The sequence below is a fragment of the Strigops habroptila genome, unplaced genomic scaffold (genome assembly GCF_004027225.2).
Source record: "Strigops habroptila isolate Jane unplaced genomic scaffold, bStrHab1.2.pri NW_022045577.1_ctg1, whole genome shotgun sequence".
Lineage (NCBI taxonomy): Eukaryota > Metazoa > Chordata > Aves > Psittaciformes > Psittacidae > Strigops > Strigops habroptila.
Window position 1 is genome coordinate 306,252 of NW_022651059.1, and position 21,605 is coordinate 327,856.

Consider the following 21,605-nt stretch of genomic DNA (forward strand, 5'->3'; position numbering starts at 1 on the left):
TCCTTCCCATTGGCTCGGAGCCCCACCGAAGCTCGGCGGGGATTGGTGGGCAGAGAAGGGGGCGTGGCCGGGGACCAGGAAATGGGGAGCCGCGCGAGCGTGAGGGGAGCGGGGGAGCCGGCAGGTGGGGGAGGGGAGGGCAATGGGGGGCTATGGGGGGGGGGGGATATGGGGGTCCGAGGGGGTAAATGGGGGTCTATGGAGGCCTGTGGAGGCCTATGGGGTGATATGGGGTGTCTATGGGGGAGAAATGGGGGTCTATGGGGGGGAAATGGGGGTCTATGGGGGGGAAATGGGGGTCTTTGGGGGTCTATAGGGGGGAAATGGGGGTTTATGGGGGGCTATGGGGGGCAATGGGGGTCCAGGAGGGTAAATGGGGGGCTATGGAGGCCTATGGGGAGATATGGGGTGTCTATGGGGGGGAAATGGGAGTCTATGGGGGGGAAATGGGGGTTTATGGGGGGCAATGGGGGTCCGGGAGGGTAAATAGGGGGCTATGGAGGCCTATGGGGAGATATGGGGTGTCTATGGGGGGGAAATGGGGGGCTATGGGGGGGAAATGGGGAGCTATGGGGGGCAATGGGGGTCCGAGGGGGTAAATGGGGGTCTATGGAGGCCTATGGAAGCCTGTAGGGAGATATGGGGTGTCTATGGGGGGGAAATGGGGGTCTATGGGGGGGAAATAGGGGTCTATGGTGGGTAATAGGGGTCTATGAGGAGATATGGGGTGTCTGTAACAGGGAAATGGGGGTATATCGGGGGAAATGGGGGTCTATGGGGAGAAATGGGGTGCCTATAGGGGGGTATGAGAGCCTATGGGGAGATACGGGGTGTCTTTGGGGGAGAAATGGGGGTCCTTGGGGGGGAAATGGGGGTCTATGGGAGGGAAATGGGGGTCTATGGGGGGTATGGGGGTCTATGGAGGCCTATGGAAGCCTGTAGGGAGATATGGGGTGTCTATGGGGGGGAAATGGGGGTCTATGGGGGGGAAATAGGGGTCTATGGGGGGGGAAATGGGGGGCAATGGGGGTCTGAGGGGGTAAATGGGGGTCTATGGAGGCCTATGGAAGCTTGTAGGGAGGTATGGGGTGTCTATGGGGGAGAAATGGGGGTCTTGGGGTGGGAAATGGGGGTCTATGGAGGTCTATGGGGAGATGCGGGGTGTCTGTAGTGGGGAAATGGGGGTCTATGGTGGTCTATGGGGAGATATGGGGTGTGTATGGGGGTTTGTGGGGGGGAAATGGGGGTCCTGGGTGGTAAATAGGGGTCTATGGAGGGTCTATGGTGGTCTATGGGGAGATATGGGGTGTCTTTGGGCGCTACCGGGGGCCTATGGGGGGGTATTGGGGGTGTATGGGGGGTAATGGGGAGATATGGGGTGTCTATGGGGGGGTAATGGGGGCCTAGGGGTGAATTCGGGTCCGGGGGGTCAACAGTAGGGGGCAACAAGAGGCTGTTTGGGGGCGCGGGGAAGGTTCTGCCCCCCAAGTCCTTAGTTCCGCCCCCCCACCTCCAAGTCCTGCCCCACACCTCCAGGCCCTGCCCCCCAACTGCCTAATCCTGCCCAACGGGTCTGGGCCCTGCCTCCCAGCTCCTAATCCTGCCCCCCCCAGCGCCCCACTCCTGCCCCAGCCCTGCCCCCCAAGTTCCGGCCTTGCCCCACACCTGCCCCACACCTGCCCCCCGAGTCCCAGCGCTGCCCCTATAGGGCCGATGTCGGGGCCGGAGCTGGGGTTGGGGCCGGGTCGGAGCCGCACCGAGGGCTGTGGGCTGCTGCGGGAGGAGCTGAGCCAGGATGGGGCCTTCCTATGGGGCCAGCCCCACATCTTCATCATCTTCGGGGCCTCTGTGAGCTGGGGGGGGGAATTGGGGGGTTGGATATGTGGGGCTGGTGGGGGGGGGGGTAAGTTGTGGGGCTGGAGTTGGGATATGGGGTGCTAAGGGGTATACTAGGGGGCAATATGTGGGGCTGGGGGGGGTAAGTTGTGGGGCTGGGGTTGGGATATGGGGTGCTAAGGGCTATACTAGTGGGCTATATGTGGGGCTGGGGGGGGATATAGGGGGCTGGGGGCTATATTGGGGCAATATGTGGGGTGGGGGGGGGGGCTGTGGGTCACTATGGGGGGGGAGGGGAAGGGGAACAGGAAGAGGCCAGTGCCGGGGGGGGGGGGAGGGGCCGGTGGCCTGATTTTGGGAGCGGGGGGGGGAGCCCCCGACACAGCCCCCGCCCCCCCCAGCATGAGTCAGCATCAGGGAGGGGGCGGGGCCAAGGGGAAGGGGCGGGGCCAAGGGCAGCCCCATCGCTGCACTGAGCTGTGCCCGGCCTCAGCCTCGGCCCCCCCCTCTTTCTCCCCCCATAGGGTGACCTGGCTCGGAAGAAGATCTACCCCACGATATGGTGCGTCCCCATTGACACCCCAATGTCCCCCCGTCACCCAATGTCCCCAAAGCCCTCAATGCCACCCAATGTCACCCCTATCCTCAGGGTCCCTTGTCCCCACTGACCCCAAACCCGCTCTTGTGACCAGCGTCATCCCTGTCCCCAATGTCCCCATTAAGAGCCACCCCTGACCCCAAAGGTCTCCAGTGTCCCCGGGGCCACCCGTGTCCCTGGGGGCTCTGTTGTGATGGGGGGTCTGCGTTGTCCCCGGTGTCCCCGGTGTCCCCATGTCCCTGTTGGCAGGTGGCTGTTCCGGGACGGGCTCCTCCCCGAGGACATTCACGTTGTCGGCTTCGCCCGATCCCCGCTGACGGTGGAGCTGATCCGGGAGCGGACGCTGCCGCACCTCAAGGTGCCACCAACGGCCCCGTGTCCCGTATCCCCATGTCCCCATTGCCCCCACGTCCCATGTCGCCATATCCCAATGTCCCCATTGTCACTATATCCACATGTCCCCATCCTCCTCATGCCCCATGTCCCATGTCCCCATATCCTAATGTCCCCATTGTTGCTATATCCCCATGTCCCCATCATCCCCATGTCCCCATCACCTCTATGTCCCACGTCCCCATATCCCAATGTCCCCATATCCACATGTCCCCATCATCCCCATTGCCCCCATGTCCCCATATCCCCGTCGTCCCCGTTGCCCCCATATCCCACTGCCCCCATGTCCCCTGTCCCCATATCCCACTATCCCCATGTCTCTATTGCCCCCATCATCTCTGTTGCCCCCACTGTCCCCGTTGCCCCTATTAGCCCCCATTGCCCCTATTAACCCCCGTCACCCCCATTGCCCGTTAACCCCCATTAACCCCCGTCGCCCCCATTGCCCCTATTAACCCCCATTAACCCCTGTCGCCCCCATCACCCCTATTAGCCCCTATTGCCCCTATTAACCCTCATCACCCCCACTGCCCCATTAACCCCCATTGCACCTATTAGCCCCCATTGCCCCCATTAACCCCCATTGCCCCCACTGCCCCTATTAACCCCCATTGCCCCTATTAATCCCCATAGCCCCCATTGCCCCTATTAGCCCCCATTGCCCCTATTAACCCCCATCGCCCCTATTAGCCCCCATTGCCCCCATTAACTCCATCACCCCCATTGCCCCTATTAACCCCCATCGCCCCCATTAACCCCCATCGCCCCATTAAAGCCCATCACCCCCATTGCACCTATTAGCCCCCATTGCCCCACTAACCCGTCGCCCCCATTGCCCCTGTTAACCGCCATTGCCCCCATCACCCCCATTGCCACCATCACCTCCATTGCCCCTGTTTACCCCCATCACCCCCACTGCCACCATCACCCCTATTGCCACTATTAACCCCTATTGACCCCATCACCCCCATCACCCCTATTAACTGCCATTGCCCCCATCACCCCCATTGCCCCATTAACCCCCATTGCCCCCATCGCCCCCATTGCCCCTGTTAACCCCCATTGCCCCTATTGACCCCCATTGCCCCCATCACCCCCATTGTCCCATTAACCCCCATCACCCCCATTAACCCCCATCACCCGCCTTGCCCCATCAACCCCCATTGCCCCATCACCCCCATTGCACCCATTAGCCCCAATTGCCCCTATTAACCCGTGTCGCCCCCATTGCCCCTGTTAACCTCTATTGCCCGTATTGCCCCTGTTAACCACCATTGCCCTCATCACCCCCATCGCCCCCATTGCCACCATCACCCCCATTGCCCCTATTTACCCCCATCACCCCCATTGCTACCATCACCCCTATTGCCCCTATTAACCCCTATTGCCCCCATCACCCCCATCACCCCTATTAACCGCCATTGCCCCCATCACCCCCATTGCTCCTATTGACCCCCATCGCCCCCATTGTCCCATTAACCCCCGTCACCCCCATTAACCCCCATCACCCGCATTGCCCCATTAACCCCCATTGCCCCCATTTCCCCTATTAGCCCCCATTGCCCCTATTAACCCCCGTTGCCCCCATCGCCCCTGTTAACCCCTATTGCCCCTATTGCCCCTGTTAACCGCCATTGCTCCCATCGCCCCCATTGCCACCATCACCCCCATTGCCACCATCACCCCTATTGCCCCCATCACCCCTATTAACCGCCACTGCCCCCATCACTCCCATTGCCCCATTAACCCCCATTGCCCCCATTGCCCCTATTAACCCCCATCACCTCTATTGCCCCTATTAACCCCCATTGCCCCTATTATCCCCCATTGCCCCCAACATCCCCATTAACCCCCATTGCCACCATTAGCCCCCATCACCCCCATTGCCCCCATCACCCCCATTGCCCCCATCGCCCCCACTGTCCCTGTCCCCGCAGGCGTCCCCCGAGGACTCGCCGCTCCTGGAGCGCTTCTTCTCGCGGCAGCGCTTCGTGCAGGGGCACTACGGGGACGAGGCCCCGTTCCGGCGCCTGGAGGCGGCGCTGCGGGAGCTGCCGGGGGGCGCCGCCGCGCATCGGCTCTTCTACCTGGCGCTGCCGCCGGGGCTCTACGCCACCGTCACCCGGCACATCCGGGAGCACTGCATGGGGCAGGGGTACGGCACCATGGGGACACCGTGGGGCCACCATGGGGCAGGGCTGGGACACCATGGGGACACCGGGGACAATGCAGACACCATGGGGACACCATGGGGCAGGGTTAAAACACCATGGGGACACCATGGGGTGGGGGTAGGACATGGGGACACAATGGGACAACGGTAAGACACCATGGGGACACCATGGGGCAGGGGTAGGACATGGGGACACCATGGGGCAGGGGTATGATACCATGGAGACACCATGGGATAGGAGTAGGACACCATGCGGATGCCATGGGGCAAGGTGGGACACCATGGGGACACTATGGGGATGGGGTGGACACCATGGGGCAGGGGTAGGACATCACGGAGACACCATGGGACAGGGGTAGGACACCATGGGGGTGCCATGGGAGAGGGGTAGGACATGGGGACACCATGGGATGGGGTAGGACACCGTGGGGACACTATGGGGATGGGAGCCAGGCCTGCATGGGGCAGGGGTTGGGGCCTGGGGACATCATGGGGACATCACACTCACATCCACCGCCACTGCATGGGATAGGGGTAGGGATATGGGGACACCATGGGGCTGGGATAGGGACACCATGGGACAGGGGTAGGACATGGGGACGCCATGGGACAGAGATAGAACATGGGGACACCACGGGGACATCACTTGCCACATCTGGGATCAGTGCATGGGACAGGGACAGGACACCATGAGGACATGGGACGGTTCGGTTGATAGGCTGGAGGGAAGGGATGCCATCCAGAGGGACCTTGACACGCTTGTGAGGTGGGCCGATGCCAACCTTCTGAAGTTTAACCAAGCCAAGTGCAAGGTCCTACACCTGAGTTGGGGCAATCCCAGGCACTGCTACAGGCTGGGCAGAGAAGAGATTCAGAGCAGCCCTGCAGAAAAGGACTTGGGGGTGTTGGTTGACGAGAAGCTTAACATGAGCCGGCTTCAGTGTGCGGTCGCAGCCCAGAAAGCCAACCGTATCCTGGGCTGCATCAAAAGAAGCGTGACAGCAGGTCGAAGGAGGTGATCCTGCCCCTCTACTCTGCTCTTGTGAGACCTCACTTGGAGCACTGCGTACAGTTCTGGTGTCCTCAACATAAAAAGGACATGGAGCTGTTGGAGCGAGTCCAGAGGAGGGCCACGAGGATGATAAGAGGGCTGGAGCACCTCCCGTATGAAGACAGGCTGAGAGAGTTGGGGCTGTTCAGCCTGGAGAAGAGAAGGCTGCGTGGAGACCTCATAGCAGCCTTCCAGTATCTGAAGGGGGTCTACAAGGATGCTGGGGAGGGACTCTTCATTAGGGACTGTAGTGGTAGCACAAGGGGTGATGGGTTCAAACTTAAACAGAGGAAGTTTAGATTAGATATAAGGAAGAAGTTCTTTACAGTGAGGGTGGTGAAGCACTGGAATGGGTTGCCCAGGGAGGTTGTGGATGCTCCATCCCTGGCGGTGTTCAAGGCCAGGTTGGACAGAGCCTTGAGCCACATGGTTTAGGGCAAGGTGTCCCTGCCCATGGCAGGGGGGTTGGAACTAGATGATCTTAAGGTGCTTTCCAACCCTTACGATTCTATGATTCTATGTCACCCCCATGTCCCATGTTCCCATGTCCAGCTGGAACCGCATCATTGTGGAGAAGCCCTTTGGCCGGGACCTGGCGAGCTCGGACGCGCTCTCAGCCCATCTCAGTGGCCTCTTCCACGAGGAGCAGATCTACCGCATCGACCACTACCTGGGCAAGGAGATGGTGCAGAACCTCATGGTGCTCCGGTGGGACACGGGGACATCGGGGGGGCCACGGGAGGTGACACCAGCTGCTCACCCTCATCCCACGTCCCACCAGCTTCGGGAACCGGATCTTCGGCCCCATCTGGAACCGGGACAACGTGGCCTGTGTGGTTGTCACCTTCAAGGAGCCCTTTGGCACTGAGGGACGTGGTGGCTACTTCGATGACTTCGGCATCATCCGGTGAGGACCAGGGTGGCCTTGGGGAGATCCGACCCACCCGCCCCCATAGGGATGTCCCGTGGTCCCAGCACGTGGCTCTGCCCCACAGGGACGTGATGCAGAACCACCTCCTGCAGATGCTCTGCTTGGTGGCCATGGAGAAACCGGCCTCCACCAACCCCGATGATGTGCGGGATGAGAAGGTCCGTGTCCCCACCATGTCCCCACCGTGTCCCCATGGTGTCACCTCCCTCCACACCACACTCAGGTCCCACCTGAGCCCTTCACACCATCACTTCATGGTCATGGGGACCATGGCCTGGCCATGGCCATGTCCCCAGTGGGGCCCATGACCCACAACCACATTCTCCATGGTCTTGACCTCAATAGTAGCAGCCCCCATGGCCACATCCTTCATTGTTACCTCCGTGATGGCGACAACCCATCACCATGTTCTCAATGGTGGCCCCATAACCACATCCCCATCACATGTTCTCAATAGTGGCCCCATAACCACATCCCCATCACATGTTCTCTATGGTGGCCCCATAACCATGTCCCATCACTGTGTTCCCAATGGTGGCCCCATAACCACATCCCCATCACATGTTCTCAATGGTGGCCCCATAACCACATCCCCCCACCCCATGTCCCCCCCCCCACAGGTGAAGGTGCTCAAGTGCATCAGCCCGGTGGTGCCAGAGGACGTGGTCCTTGGCCAGTACGTGGGGAACCCCGAGGGCCCCCCCGAGGCCCACAAGGGCTACTTGGACGACCCCACGGTGCCGCCCGGCTCCACCACGGCCACGTTTGCAGCCGCCATCCTGCATGTGGCCAATGAGCGCTGGGACGGTGAGTGCAAAGGGGGGGACGTGGTGGCCATGGGCAGGGGCATGATGAGGATGACCGTTATTACCGTAACAATGACCATGATGATGGTGGCCACAACCATCATGACCATGATGATGATCATGAGCATAGCAATGACCATGATGACCATTGTTATGATGCCCATGGTGATAATGGTGATGACAATAACCATAGTGATCATGACCATGCCCATGACCATGATGATCATGACCATGATGATGGCCATGACCACAACCATCATGACCATGATCATAAACATGATCATGATGACCATGCCTACAACCATGATGGTGACAACTGTGACCATGATTGTCATGGCCATGACCATGAAGATGATGGCTTTGCCCATTATAACTATGATGACCATGACTACAACCATGATCATGACCATAATGATGATGACCATGACCATTATGACCATGATTGTCATGGCCATGACCATGAGGATGATTTCGTTGCCCATTATAACTAGGATGACCATGACTCAACCCTGATGGTGACCATGACCATGGTGACTATGATTGCCATGACCATAAAGACGATGGCCTTGACCCTTATAACCATGATGGCCATGACTGCAACCATGATGATGACCATAATGATGATGACCATGACCATTATGACTATGGTGACCATAATTGTCATGGCCATGACCATGAGAATGATAGCCTTGACCCTTATAACCATGATGGCCATGACTGCAACCATGATGATGACCATAATGATGATAGGCCTGAGCATTATGACTATGGCAACCATAATTGTCATGGCCATGACCATGAAGACGATAGCCTTGCCCATTATAACCATGATGACCATGATTCCCATGACCATAAAGATGATGGCCTTGACTCTTAAACCATGATGACCATGACTGCAACCATGATGATGACCATGACCATGATGACCATGATTGCCATGACCATGAAGACAATGGCCTTGCCCCTTATAACCATGATGCCCATGCCTATAAGCATGACCATGGTGACCATGATTACCATGACCATGATTACCATGACCATGAAGACGATGCCCTTGACCCTTAGAACCATGACGATGCCCATTCTGTCCCTGGCCGTGGTGCCGCCATCTCTATGGTCCTACTGACCCTGGCCATGGTGCTGAAGCCCCCCCCAGCACACCCCCCCCACCCCCCCACCGCTGTCCGTTGTGCTGAAGCCCCACACACACCCCATGGCAGGGCTGTCCATGGTGCTGAAGCCCCATCTCCTCCATGGTGGCGCTATCCCTGTCCATGGTGCTGAAGCCCCCCTCCCCCCCCCCCATCCCCACTATGGCGACGCTGTCCCTGTCCATGGTGCTGACTCCCCGTCCCCTCCATGGCGGCGCTGCCCCTCTCCGTGGTGCTAACGCCCCATTCCCTCCTTGGCGGCGCTGTCCCTGCCCATTGGTGCTGAAGCCCCATCCCCTCCATGGCGGCGCTGTCCCTGTCCATGGTGCTGACGCCCCGTCCCCGCTGCTGCCCCCCAGGGGTGCCCTTCGTGCTGCGCTGCGGGAAGGCGCTGAACGAGCGCAAGGCCGAGGTGCGGCTGCAGTTCCGCGACGTGCCCGGGGACATCTTCGGCCACCAGTGCAAGCGCAACGAGCTGGTGGTGCGCGTCCAGCCCGACGAGGCCGTCTACACCAAGATGATGACCAAGAAACCCGGCCTCTTCCTCAGCCCCGAGGAGTCCGAGCTCGACCTCACCTATGGCAACCGCTACAAGGTGACATCCCCCCCCCGCCGAGACACCCCAGAATGGGCGTGGAGAGAGCTAAAATGGGCACCTAGAGACCAAAACGGGGCTGGAGACCCCAAAGTAGCTTCTGGAGAAGCCACAAATGGCACTTGGAGAGACCCAAATGGGACATAGGGATCCGAAGTGGGGCCTGGAGACCCCAAAAAAGGATGTGGAAGCGTCAAAATGACACAGGCAGACCCCAAAGTGGCACATAGGGACCCCAGAATGGGGCTGGAGACCCCAAAGTAGCTTCTGGAGAAGCCAAAAGTGGCACTTGGAGAGCCCCAAATGGGACATAGGGAGAAAAATAGGGCTGGAGACCCTGAAATTGCTACTGGAGACCCCAAAAAGGGACGTGGAAGTGTCAAAACAGTGCAGGCAGACCCCAAAGTGGCACATGGGGAGCCCAGAATGGGGCTGGAGACCCCAAAGTAGCTCCTGGAAACCCCAAAAATGGCCCTTGGAGAGCCCCAAACAGGACATAGGAAGACAAAATAGGGCTGGAGACCCCAAAAAGGGACGTGGAAGCATCAAAATGATACAGGCAGACCCCAAAGTGGCACATAGGGACCCCAGAATGGGACATGGGGAGCCCAAAATGGGGCTGGAGACCCCAACCCCAGGGGGTCCCCCCCCCCAACCCCATGTCCCCCCCTTTGCCCCCCAGGACGTGAAGCTGCCGGACGCGTACGAGCGGCTCATCCTGGATGTGTTCTGCGGGAACCAGATGCACTTTGTGCGCAGGTTGGGTTCTGCCCCCATCTATGGGTCACTATGGGGTGTTCCCCCCCACTTATGGGTCCCTCTGGGGTGATTCCCCCTCACTTATGGGTCATTTTGGGGTGCCCCCCCATAGTGATGAGCTGCGCGAGGCCTGGCGCATCTTCACCCCACTGCTGCACAACATCGAGGCGCGCGCGGAGAGACCCATCCCCTATGTGTTTGGCAGGTACTATGGGGCACTTATGGGGTGCTATGGGGCAGGGGATGAGGGGGCTATGGGGCAGTTATTGGCTATTGAGCAGGTTGCGGGGCTGGGGGCACCCTGGGGCAGGAGTTGGGGGTGGAAAGGGAGGCTATGGGGTGGTTTGGGGGGTGCTATGGGGCAGGTTGGGGGGTGGGGGGACACTTGGGGGGGGTTGGGGGGATGTGGGGCAGGCAGTTGGGGGGGGTTATGGGGCAGGTTGGGGGGCTATAGGGTGGTTTGGGGGGCAGGGGAGTCCCGCTATGGGTCAGGGGGTCTTGCTATGGGGCAGCCCCTCACCTGCTCCACCCCCCCCCCCACAGCCGGGGCCCCCCTGAGGCCGATGAGCTGCTGAAACGCGCCGGGTTCCTCTACGAGGGCACGTACCGCTGGGTGAACCCGCACAAGCTCTGACCCACAGCGCCCCATAGCGGCTTATGGGCCCCATACTCCACCCTGCCCACCCCGGCTTCCACCTGCCCCACAGCCCAGCCTCCTCCCCCTAAACAACACTCCTGGCCCCTGGGCTGGGGTTGAGGCCCCCTCCTGCCCCATAGCACTGCTATCCTACCCCATAGCGCTGCTATCCTGCCCCATAGAGCTGCTAACCTGCTGCATAGGCACCCATTCTGCCCTATAGCACCACCATTTTGCCCTATAGTGCTGCTATCCTGCCCCATAGACACTCCATCCTACCCCCTAGACATCTAGTCATCCCTATAGCACCTCCATTGTGCCCCATAGATACCTCATCCTGCCCCATAGCCCCCACCTAAGCTGGGACCAAAGCACCCCCGATCTCCCCCACCCCCTAATTACTCCCCTCATTAACTCCCCCCCGGGACTAATTACCCCCCATTAACACCAGCCCCTGCTCATCATTCCCCCCTGCGGTACTTATGGGGCAGCCCCACATCACTTATGGGTCCAAACCACCTCCATTCAGGCCCAGCCTTTATTTTGCCCCCTGGGGCCACACAGTGGTGATGGGGGGGGAACATACCAAGACCCCTCCCACTCCCCCACAAGTAGGGGGGGAGCCACTTATGGGTCCCAGTAGGGCACTTATGGGTCCGGGGAGGAGGGGCACTTATGGGTCACGGTGGGTCGGGGGCCCTGCGGGGGACACAGCCCTCGAGCTCCAGCGCCTCCGGCCACCCCTCGTACTTGTTGGAGCTGCGGCTGTTCCGGACGTGCTGTGGGGATGAGACCAGCGCTATGGGGCAGCCCCCCAAGTGACACACCCCCCCCTTTCCCAGCCCCATAAGTGCCCCATAGAGCCCCACCTGCTCAAAGGGGCTTCGCTCCTGCACCCCTTTGGCCCCCAGGAAGACCCAACTGTCCCTAAAGGCCAAGTCCATGGCGACGGCGCTGCCCAACTCCCCAAAGAGGCGCCGGGATTCCTCCGTTAACCTGGAATTAGGATGGAAATAGGGGTAAGGGGGGGGCCTTTAGACCCCCCATCGCCCTATATCGCCCCATATTGCCCTATATCGCCCCATATCGCCCTATATCGCCCCATATCGTTACTTGGTGGCGGGGTCGTCATACGAAGCCACCAGCACCAATGTCCCCTCATGCAGCGGCCGCAGGAACTTGAGCAGATCCTCAACGTCTGTTGGGGGGGGGGGGGAATAGGGGGTGGGTCAAAGGGGGGTGGGGGGGGGACACCCCACTGATAGAGAGACCCCCCCCAATAAATCCCCCCCCCCCAAAGTGGTTTTGTCCTCACTCACCCCCGGCCCACATGTCGAAGGCGCGAGCGGCGATGAGCTCCCCATTGACTCCTATGGGGTGACCCCCAAGTAATGGGGGGGGAGGGGTGAGGGGGAGGGGTATTTAGCCCCTCCCCCCCGTTATACACCATTGGGGGGGGGAGAGGAGCAACCCCCAAATGGTGTGGGGGGAAGGGGAGGGGGGCACAATGAGACCCATTGGGGGGGAGGGGCAGCGTGTCACAAAGCCCCTCCCCCCCCTTGTGGTCTAATAGGGGGGGGGGGAGGGGTATTAAGCCCCTCCCCCTCCCATTGAAGCCAATGGAGGGGTGGGGGAGGGGAATGGAGCCCCTCCCCCCTCACCATTGACCAGGGCAATGTTGAGGCCTCGGCCCACGTTGTTCTTGACGCTGCTCATTAACCTGGGGGGGGAGGGGAGGGTCAATGGGGGGGTAGGGGAGGGGAAGGGGGGGATGATGGGGGGTGGGGGAGGGGCTCACACTCGGTCCTCGAGGCAGATCTTGGGCCCGATGACGTTGGCGGCGCCGCTGACCAATCGGAAGGCGAAATGGGCGGGGGGGCAGGGCCGGGGGAGCCCGCACTTGAAGCGGGGGGGGCGGGGCGCTGGGGGGGAGGGGCTACGTCACAAACCCCGCCCCCTCCCCAAACCCCGCCCCCTCCCCCCCAAATCCCGCCCCCAAACCCCTTTGGGCTCCCCCCCCCATAGGGGTCATTCCCCCCCCCCCACCCCCACTCCCATTCCCCACCCCCTCCCCCACCCAATCCCAACCCCCCACCCCAAGCCCCGCCCCCTTTGCCCCTCCCCCAACACGTACCTGCTGTGGGGGGGGTCTCAGGGCCTGGGGGAGGGGAATAGAGGGGGAAGGGGGGGGAGGGGAAACATTAGAACCCCCCCTAATTGTGTGACCCCCCCCCCCCCCCCCCCCACCGTGTGTGAGTCCTCCCCCCCGCTAGGGGGCGCCCCCCCCCCGGTGTACTCACGGGCCAGCAGGAGGCGCTGCAGCGTCGGGGGGGCGTGGGGGGGCCCCAGCAGGACCCAGCCCAGGAGCCAAAGGAGTCCGAGAGCGGCCGCCAGGCGCAGGGGGGCTGGGGGGGCATGGAGCTGCCCCATAGAGCCCCAAACTGCCCCATCGAGCCCCCCAGCTGCCCCATAGAGCCCCAAACTGCACCATAGAGCCCCAAACTGCCCCAGAGATTGGCATGGCTGCCCCATAGAGCCCCCAGCTGCCCCATAGAGACCCAAACTGCCCCAGAGATCAGCATGGCTGCCCCATAGAGACCCAAAATGCCCCAGAGATCAGCATGGCTGCCCCATAGGACCCAACAGTTGCCCCGTAGAGTCCCCCAGCTGCCCCATAGAGCCCCAAACTGCCCCAAAGATCACCATGGCTGCCCCATAGGACCCAACAGCTGGCCCATAGTGCCCCCATAACTGTCCCGTAGATCCCCACGGCTACCTCATAGAGCCCCAAACTGCCCCATAGAACATCACGGCTGCCCCATAGTGCCCCCCAACTGCCCCATAGAGCCCCATATCTACTCCGTAGAACTCTCAACCACCCCCTAGATCCCCACGGACCCCCATAGAGCCCCACAGCAACCCCCCAGAGCTCCATAGCCACCCCTTAGAACTTCCAGCCACCCCATAGAGCCCACAACTGCCCCACAGAGGCCCACAGAGAACCAAAACCACCCTGCAGAGCCCCCCAACCACTCCGGAGTCCCACAGATCTCTCCAGCTTCCCCACAGAGAACCCCCAACCGGCCCATAGAGGCCCAGAACTGCCCCATAGAGGCCACTAGAGCCCCATAGAACCCTGCAGCAACCCCATGGAGTCCCACAGCCACCTCATAGAGCCCCCCACCGCCCCATAGAGGCCCATAGCCACCCCACAGAGACCCATAGAGCCCCAGAACTGCCCCAGAGAGACCCCCAACCACCCCATAGAGCCCCAAATCGCCCCATATCCACCCCATAGAAGCTACTAGAGACACACAGAGACCCCAACCGCCCCATAGAGTCCCACAGCCACCCCATAGAGGTCACTAGAGTCCCACAGAGCCCCACAACCGCACCATAGAGCCCCAAATCACCCCATAGGTGCCCATAGCCACCCACCACGACCAACAGAGCCCCCCACCGCACCATAGAGACCCCACAACCACCCCTAGAGCCCCGAGTCGCCCCATAGAAGCCACTAGAGATACACAGAGCCCCCCAACCGCCCCACAGCCACCCCATAGAGATCACCAACCTCCCCATAGATGCCCATAGCCAACCCATAAAGCCCCAGAAATGCCCCATAGAGGCCACTAGTACCCCATAGAACCCTGTAGCAACCCCATAGAGTCCCACAGCCACTCAATACAGGCCACTAGAGACCCAGAGAGCCCCACAACTGCATCATAGAGACACACAATCACCCCATAGAGCCCCAAATCGCCCCATAGCCACCCCATAGAGACCACTAGAGACACACAGAGACCCACAGCTGCCCCATAGATGCCCACAGCCACCCCACAGAGCCCCCCAAGCGCCCCCCGTACCCGCCAGCCGCATGTCGCTGCCCGGCCCCCCCCCGGTACCGCCTCACCGGCCGCGGCTCCGCGCTGCACCCGCCCTTCCTGTGCTGAGCCCTCCCCTTCCGGTGCTGATCAACCAATCCCGCCCGGACCCGCGGGAACCCGCCCTCCCTGACCCCACCCACCGCCTCCCGCCTATCCAATCAGAGCGCGGAAACGCGGCGACTAATCAGAAGAGAGCCGCGAGCTTCCGGACTACAGCTCCCAGCGGCCATTGCGGCGGAGACGGGGGGGGTGTGTCCAACCCCCAAAACCAGCCCAAAAACAACGCAAAACACCCCCAAAACCACCCTAAAACATCCCAAAACGCCAAAATCACCCCCAAAAGCCCCAAAAACCATCCCCAAAACGCCAAAATCCATCCCCAAAACGCCAAAATCACCCCAAAAAACCCCAAAACATCCCAAAATGGGGCTTTTAATGGAGTTCGGCCCCTTTAAAGGAGGGGGCGTGGTCAGGCAAAGGGAGGGGCTTGCGGAGGGGGGGGGCTGGACCAATGGGGTAAGGGAGGGGGCGTGGCTAAGGGTAGGGGGCGTGGCACGCTAGGGGAGGGGTGTGGTTGCCTGTGAAAGGGCGGGGCTTGTTGAAGGGGCGGGGCTTGTGGAGGGGGCGGGGCCTGCGTCGGCCCCGCCCTCGGGCTGCAGCAGCCTCGTTCCCAGCCGCTCCAGGTCGTCCAGGCTGAGCCCGCGCAGGGACTGCGCATAGTCCTGGGGGGGGGGGGGGGGGGGGCTTTAACACCCCCCAGTGACCCCCCCAAACCCCAACCACCCCAAGCCCCCCCAGGACACCCCATACACCCCCCCCAGCCCCATTAAACCCCCCCAGGACACCCATATACCCCCCCAGCCCCATTAACCCCCCCCCGACCCCTCGGACACCCCTCAGCGCCCCATCAAACCCCCCCCACGGCGACCCCCATACACACCCCCCAGCCCCATTAAACCCCCCCCGAGGACCCCCCATACACCCCCCAGCCCCATTAACCCCCCCAAACCCCTCCAGGACCCCCCCATACACCCCCCCAGCCTCATTAAACCCCCCCCGAGGACCCCCATAACACCCCCAGCCCCATTAAACCCCCCCCAGGACCCCCCATACACCCCCCCAGCCCCATCAAACCCCCCAGGGACCCCCCCAGGACCCCCATGCACTCCTCAGCCCCATTAAACCCCCCAGGACCCCCCAACCCACCTTATGCAGCTGTTGCAGGACCCGCGCCCCTTCCTGCACCCCAAAGTGCCGCCCCAGCAGCTGGGAGAGGGGCCCCAAAAGCGAGGCAAGGGGGGGGGACCCCAAGTCCTCCGGGGGTGGGGGGGTCTCAGGCCCCGCCCCCCCGCCCCCCCTGGCCCCGCCCCCCGGCGGCTTGAGCACGAGGTTGAGCCGGGCCGAGGGGCCGATGGAGTACTCGGAGAGACGGCGGCCGTCTGGGGGGGGACCCCGAAATGAGGGGGGGGGACACCGGGGATTGGGGTGATGAGACCCCCCAAAGCACCACATGAGACCCCCAACCCACCCCCCGAGCCACTAAATCCCTCCTTGAGCCCCCAAATCCCCCCCAAACCCCTTTGAACCCCCCCAGGACCCCCTCCATTTCCCCCATCCACCTCTTATCCCACCCCAGAACCCCCTTTAGCCCCCCAAAGCCTCTTTAAAACCCCCAAACCCCCTTTAATCACCCCAAAACTCCCTTTAAAACACCCCTAAACCCTCTTTTAAACCCCTGAACCCCCCTTTACACACCCAAGACCCACTTTAACACCCTCCAAACCCCCTTTAAACCCCCCCAAAACTCCCTTCAACGCCCCAAACCCCCCTTAACGCCCCAACCCCCTTTTTACACCCCCAAATCCCCCTTTAAATCCCCAAAAAACGCCCTTTAAGCCCCTAAATCCCCCTCAGACCCCCCCAAACCGCTCCCTTCACTCATTTAACCCCCCAAACCGCTCCCTTCACTCCTTTAACCCCCCAAACCCTCTTTAAACCCTCTCAAACCTCCCCTCCATCCCCCCAAAAACCCCCCCAAATCCCCTCTCTCACCCCTGGAACCCCCTTTAACTACCCCAAAGTCCCGTTTAACCCCCCCCAAACCCCCTTTTAGCCCCCTCAAGATGCCTCCAAATCCCCTTTCAGCCCATTCAGGACCCCCCCAAGCCCCCATTTTAACACCTCCCAACCCCATTTTAACCCACCCAAGCCACGTTTTAACCCCCTAAAACCCCTTCCAGCCCCCCAGGACCCCTTTACCCCCCCCATTGCCCCCCCCTCACCAGCCAGCGCCTTCCCCCGGTACAGGAGCGCTGCTGCTCCACCGGCACCTGCAGCCGTTCGGCCACCAACAGCTTCAGCGCCTCGACCTGCTCCTCTGGGGACACCTTTGGGGGGTCAGAGACCCCCAAACACCCCAAAACCACCCCAAAACCCCCCCAAAATACCCCAAAACGCCTCAAACATCCCAAAGCACCACAACCCCCCCCAAAACACCACCAAACCACCCCCAATATATATACCCAACCGCCTCCAAATCTCCCCCAAATGTCCCAAAGCACCCCCAAAAAGCTCCCAAATTCCCCCAAACCCCCCCAAACACCACAAACCCCCCAAACAACCACACCCCCCCAAACACCCTCAAAAAAGCCCAAACATAGCAAAACCACCCCAAAGTACCCCCAAAATACCCCCAAATGCCCCCAAACACCCAAAACCACCCCCAAAATACCCCGAACCAGCCCTAAAACACCCCAAAACACCCCCAAAATACCCCAAAATATCCCCAAACACCCCAAAATATTCCAAAACACCCCCCAAATCATCCCAAAATCCACCCAAAGCCACCCCAAAAACCCCAAAATCCCCCCAAACCAATCCAAGTCACCCCCAAAATCCCCCCAATCCCCATCACAACCCCCCAAACCCCCCCAGGCAATGGGGGGACCCCCCATAACAGAGATCCCTGCTCCCCCCCACCCAAAACCCCCAATATTGGGGGGGTCTGAGCCCCCACACCCCATAAGGGCTCCCCCATGATGGCCCCCCCCAATTTAACCCCCAATGGGGGCCCTGCCCCCCCCAAACCTCCCCCTACCCCCATGTTGGGGTCCCGGAGCGGCCCTCTCTATGACCCGCCCCGCTCCCGCTCCCCCCTCCCTCCTCCTCCTCCCGTTCCCCCCCCGCTTTTTCCCGCCCCCCCCACCTCGATGCTGCACTCGCGGCCCTGCAGCGCCTTCACCGTCACCAACATGGCGGCACCGGCGGCACCGGCACAACCGGAGCCCCGGGAGGACCGAGAGGCCAGAGCGGCGCCTCCCGCCGCCGCACCAGCGAGACGAGAGGCCAGAGCGGCGCGCTGCGGGCCGGAAGTGGGCGAGGCGTGGAGGAAGCCAAGATGGCGGCCGACATGGAGGGGCTGGAGCTGTATCCGCGTTCATGGGGGGGGGCCATGGGGGGGCTTTGGGGTCCCAATGGGGAGATGGGGAGCACAAGGGGGGGCTCTGGGGGCGCAATGGGTGGGTTGGGGGGTTAGAAGTGGGCCCAAGGGGGAGTCCCTGAGGGTGTTAAAGGGAGTTTGGGGGTCCCGGGAGGTGTTAAAGGGGGCGGGGGGGTGGTTTGGGGAGAAAGGAGGTATTTGGGGTGGGGGGGACAATGAGGTTCCCATAGGGGGTTAAAGGGGGTGGGGGAGTGGTTTTGGGGGGGGTCTGGGGGGCAGTTGGGGGTCACAGGGGGGTTAAAGGGGGTGGGGAGTGGTTTGGGGGGGGGGCAGGAGGTAGTTTGGGGTCGGGGGGGGCAATGGGGGTCTTATGGGGGTGAAAGGGGGTGGGGGGGCTGGTTTTGGGGGGGGGTCGGGGGCAGTTGAGGGTCCGGGGGGGGACTTAGGGAGGTCCCCATGGATTAAAGGCGAAGGGGGTGGTTTGGAGGGGGGGAGAGGGGGGGAAGGGAGCAGTTGGGGGTGCTGGGGGGGGAAGGGAGCAGTTGGGGGGTGCTGGGGGGGGGTCCCCCAATAAAGCTCCTTGACCCCCCCCAGGCGCGTGCGGGTGCCGCTGCCTCGGCACGAGTGGCCCAAGTGGCTTTGGGGTCCCTGAAACCCGACCTGACCCCCCCCCACGGCGGTGGGGGGGCCCCGCTCCCGGTCCCTGCGCTGAGCTGGAGCGATGTGGGGCTGAGCTCCATGCGTGAGTGGGGGGATGGAGACACTTGGGGGGCGGGGGGGGGTTTGACTTGATGGCCAAGGGATGGGGTTAACCATGGCCCCCCCTCTTTTGTGTCCCCCCCAGGCGCTGGGTGTCTCCGGGAGCTCGGGGGCTCCGGGGGGGGGTCACGACGTTCCTGGAGCTTTTGGGGCTCGTCCTGGAAACCATCGAGCGCTTCGGGGGGGAGGGGCCAGACCCTCCCCCACCCTCCCCCCCCCCAAATAAAGGTGCTGGTTTGGGGTGAAATGTGCCCGTTTGTTCACTGGGGGGGGCAGTGACCCCCCTTTCCTCCCCACCCCCAGTTTGGGGCCAGCCCCCCCATTCTACTCCTTCCCCCCCCCAAATAGAAGCACAAATTTGGGATGAAACTCGGGGGGTTTATTCGCACATTGAAAAGAAGGGTGGGGGGAGGGGCGCCCCCCCCCCCAGCCCCACACTTGGCGGGCAGGAGGTGGGGGGAGGGGCCCAGCCCCCCTTGTCGGGGCTCTGGGGGGCTCATCGGATCTGGGGGGAATAAAGGGGGGGAGGGAGGGGGGGAGTTGTGGTGCGTGTGGCCCATCCCCCACTCTAAGCCCCTCCCCTTCCCCAACCCCTCCCCTCCTAAGCCCCGCCCCGCTATAAGCCCTCCCTTTTAGCTCTTCCACCACCCTATACAGCCAATCCCAAGCCCCTCCCCTTTCCCCTTTAGCCCCCCACCTCCAAGCCCCTCCCACCCCACCTCCCTTTAGCCCCTCCCTTCCCACTCCTCCAAGCCCCTCCCCTTACGCAAGCCCCTCCTTTCCCCTTAGCTCCTCCCACCCTCCACCTCCCTTTAGCCCTCCCCTTCCCACTCCTCCCTCCAAGCCCTCCCTTCCCTTTAGCCCCTCCCCTTTCCCTTCAGCCCCCCACGTCCGAAGCCCCGCCCCTCCTCATAAGGCCCCTCCCCTTACTCAAGCTCCTCCCCCTCCATAAGCCCCATCCCAAGCCCCTCCCCTCCCCGTAAAGCTCCTCCCCTTCCTACAGGCTCCACGTCCAACCCCTCCCCATAGCCCCCCTCCCCAAACCCCCGCTTCTCCCAATCCCCTCCCCTTCCCCATAGCCCCTCCCCCTGGTGTCCCCCCCCTCCCCCGGTGCCCCCCCCCCAGCAGCTCACCGTGTACTTGTCCCACCTCTTCTCGGGTCGTAGGGCTCCCCACCGGCTCGCGGGGAAGATGTGTTTGTTCTTCTCGTACCAGCTCCGCAGCACCACCTTCCCGGCGTGCGACCTGCGTGACGTCACCACGGGGGGTGTGACGTCATCGCACGAAGCATGACGTCACCCGGGGGGGGGGGGGCGGTATGGGACCCACCTCGTCCTTCTCCAACGGTGGCGTCGCTCAGGAGCCGGACATCGTCGTGGACGTCGAAGTTAAAGAGGGGCCCTATGGGGGGGGGGGATGTCAGGGTGTTGACGTCATGGTGATGACGTCATCGATAAGCCACGCCCCCCTTCATGACGTCACTCACCGCTCTTGCCCCGCGCCTTGGTGACAATGAAGTCGTAGAAGCTGTGGTGCTGATGGGGGGGGAAGGGAGGATTTAAGGGGGAGGTGTTAAAAGGGGAAGGGCTTAAAAAAGGGGAGGGGCTATGGGGGTGGGCGGGGCCTAAGGAAGCCCCGCCCCCTGCCCAGGCTCACGTGGGGGATGATCAGATCCTCCTTGATGTACATCAGCTGCTCCACCCCGGCCGAGCTGGGGGGGGGTGTGTGTGTGTCAAGGTGAGGCCACGCCCCCTCGCACAAGCCACGCCTCCATCACCGAAGCCCCGCCCATCACCAGCCTGTAACCCCTCCCCACTCACAGATCCACACCCCCTTGAAGCCCCACCCATTTCACACACACAAGCCCCTCCCTTCAGGCCCCTCCCCTTCTCTCAAGTCCCGCCCCCAAAAGCTCAGGCCCCTCCCCTTCACCAAACTCCACCCCCTCAGGCCCATCCCCTTCACCAAGCCCCACCCCTCCCCTCAAGCCCCGCCCCTTCACCAAGCCCCTCCTCAGAGCCCAGCCCCTCCCCTTCCCCAAGCCCCGCCCCCTGCCCCCCCACTGACCGTAGCTCACTGAAGTCCTTGCGCAGGATCTCCAGCGCCTTCTGCAGGAACTGCTGCATCGTGTTGCCCTTCTTCATCTATAGGGGGGCCATGGGGGGGTCAAGGGGGGGTCCCCAATACCCTAAAACCCCCCCTTAGTCCCCCCCCCAACTCACCTTCACCGTGCGCCGGTGCCCGGAGCCGTCCCAGTAGCTGAAGGTGATCTCAATCTCCTCGTCTATGGGGCAGGAAAGGGTTAAACTGGGGGGGGGGGAACACCCCCAAACACACCCCCCCCCAAAAGCCTCCCTTTACTTTTGATCTTCTCCTGCTTGGCCTCCCACTCCTGGCGCAGCTCCTCCCGCAGCCGGTTCTCCTCCTCCTGGGGGGGTTTGGGGCACGTGGGGACCCCAAAAGCCACCCCCCAGCACCCCCAGAACCCAGCCAGGACCACAACCCCTCTCAGGACCTCCAAACCTCCCTGGGACTCCCAACACCCCCCAGTGTGCCCATAACCCCCCGGACCCCAATAACCCAAGCACCC

The 21,605-nt window shown here is 62.1% G+C and overlaps 4 protein-coding genes and 1 long non-coding RNA gene across 6 annotated transcripts; 2 read left to right on the plus strand and 3 right to left on the minus strand.

Annotated features, from left to right (window-relative positions):
- The first annotated feature begins 66 nt into the window (after positions 1-66).
- Positions 67-12,074, plus strand: G6PD (glucose-6-phosphate dehydrogenase). The gene is made up of 13 exons (XM_030474314.2): positions 67-124; positions 1,709-1,848; positions 2,361-2,398; positions 2,684-2,792; positions 4,765-4,982; positions 6,604-6,759; positions 6,833-6,958; positions 7,047-7,140; positions 7,603-7,789; positions 9,299-9,534; positions 10,217-10,293; positions 10,406-10,498; positions 10,837-12,074. The coding sequence occupies exons 1-13, from the start codon at positions 82-84 to the stop codon at positions 10,925-10,927; spliced, it is 1,608 nt and encodes a 535-aa protein (XP_030330174.1). The 5' UTR covers positions 67-81; the 3' UTR covers positions 10,928-12,074.
- Positions 11,451-14,878, minus strand: LOC115602872 (protein FAM3A-like). 2 transcript variants are annotated; one of them, XM_030474312.1, is made up of 9 exons: positions 14,797-14,878; positions 13,231-13,335; positions 13,065-13,088; positions 12,729-12,852; positions 12,592-12,650; positions 12,250-12,300; positions 12,044-12,128; positions 11,800-11,926; positions 11,451-11,709 (listed from the first exon to the last, which is right to left on the minus strand). In XM_030474312.1, the coding sequence occupies exons 1-9, from the start codon at positions 14,807-14,809 to the stop codon at positions 11,611-11,613; spliced, it is 687 nt and encodes a 228-aa protein (XP_030330172.1). In that variant the 5' UTR covers positions 14,810-14,878; the 3' UTR covers positions 11,451-11,610. The 2 variants fall into 2 exon arrangements, with proteins under 2 accessions (XP_030330172.1, XP_030330171.1); XM_030474311.2 differs by having other exon boundaries at positions 11,455-11,926.
- A 355-nt stretch (positions 14,879-15,233) lies between these two features.
- LOC115602875 (ubiquitin-like protein 4A) lies at positions 15,234-18,103 on the minus strand. Its single transcript, XM_030474315.1, is given in 5 exon segments — positions 15,234-15,539; positions 16,024-16,256; positions 17,100-17,126; positions 17,129-17,204; positions 18,023-18,103. Coding segments are annotated over 5 exon segments (549 nt in total). The 5' UTR covers positions 18,071-18,103; the 3' UTR covers positions 15,234-15,374.
- Positions 18,104-18,859: 756 nt separating this feature from the next.
- Positions 18,860-19,262, plus strand: LOC115602876. Its single transcript, XR_003989724.1, has 2 exons — positions 18,860-18,998; positions 19,101-19,262. It is a non-coding gene; the product is annotated as an uncharacterized LOC115602876 (long non-coding RNA).
- Positions 19,263-19,275: 13 nt separating this feature from the next.
- Positions 19,276-21,479, minus strand: LOC115602840 (protein XAP5 CIRCADIAN TIMEKEEPER-like). Its single transcript, XM_030474267.1, has 8 exons — positions 21,377-21,479; positions 21,238-21,299; positions 21,083-21,159; positions 20,672-20,726; positions 20,502-20,550; positions 20,345-20,416; positions 20,149-20,259; positions 19,276-19,520 (listed from the first exon to the last, which is right to left on the minus strand). Exons 3-8 carry the CDS (start codon positions 21,157-21,159, stop codon positions 19,276-19,278), a joined length of 609 nt encoding a protein of 202 aa, XP_030330127.1. The 5' UTR covers positions 21,238-21,299; positions 21,377-21,479.
- Between the last annotated feature and the right edge of the window lie 126 nt (positions 21,480-21,605).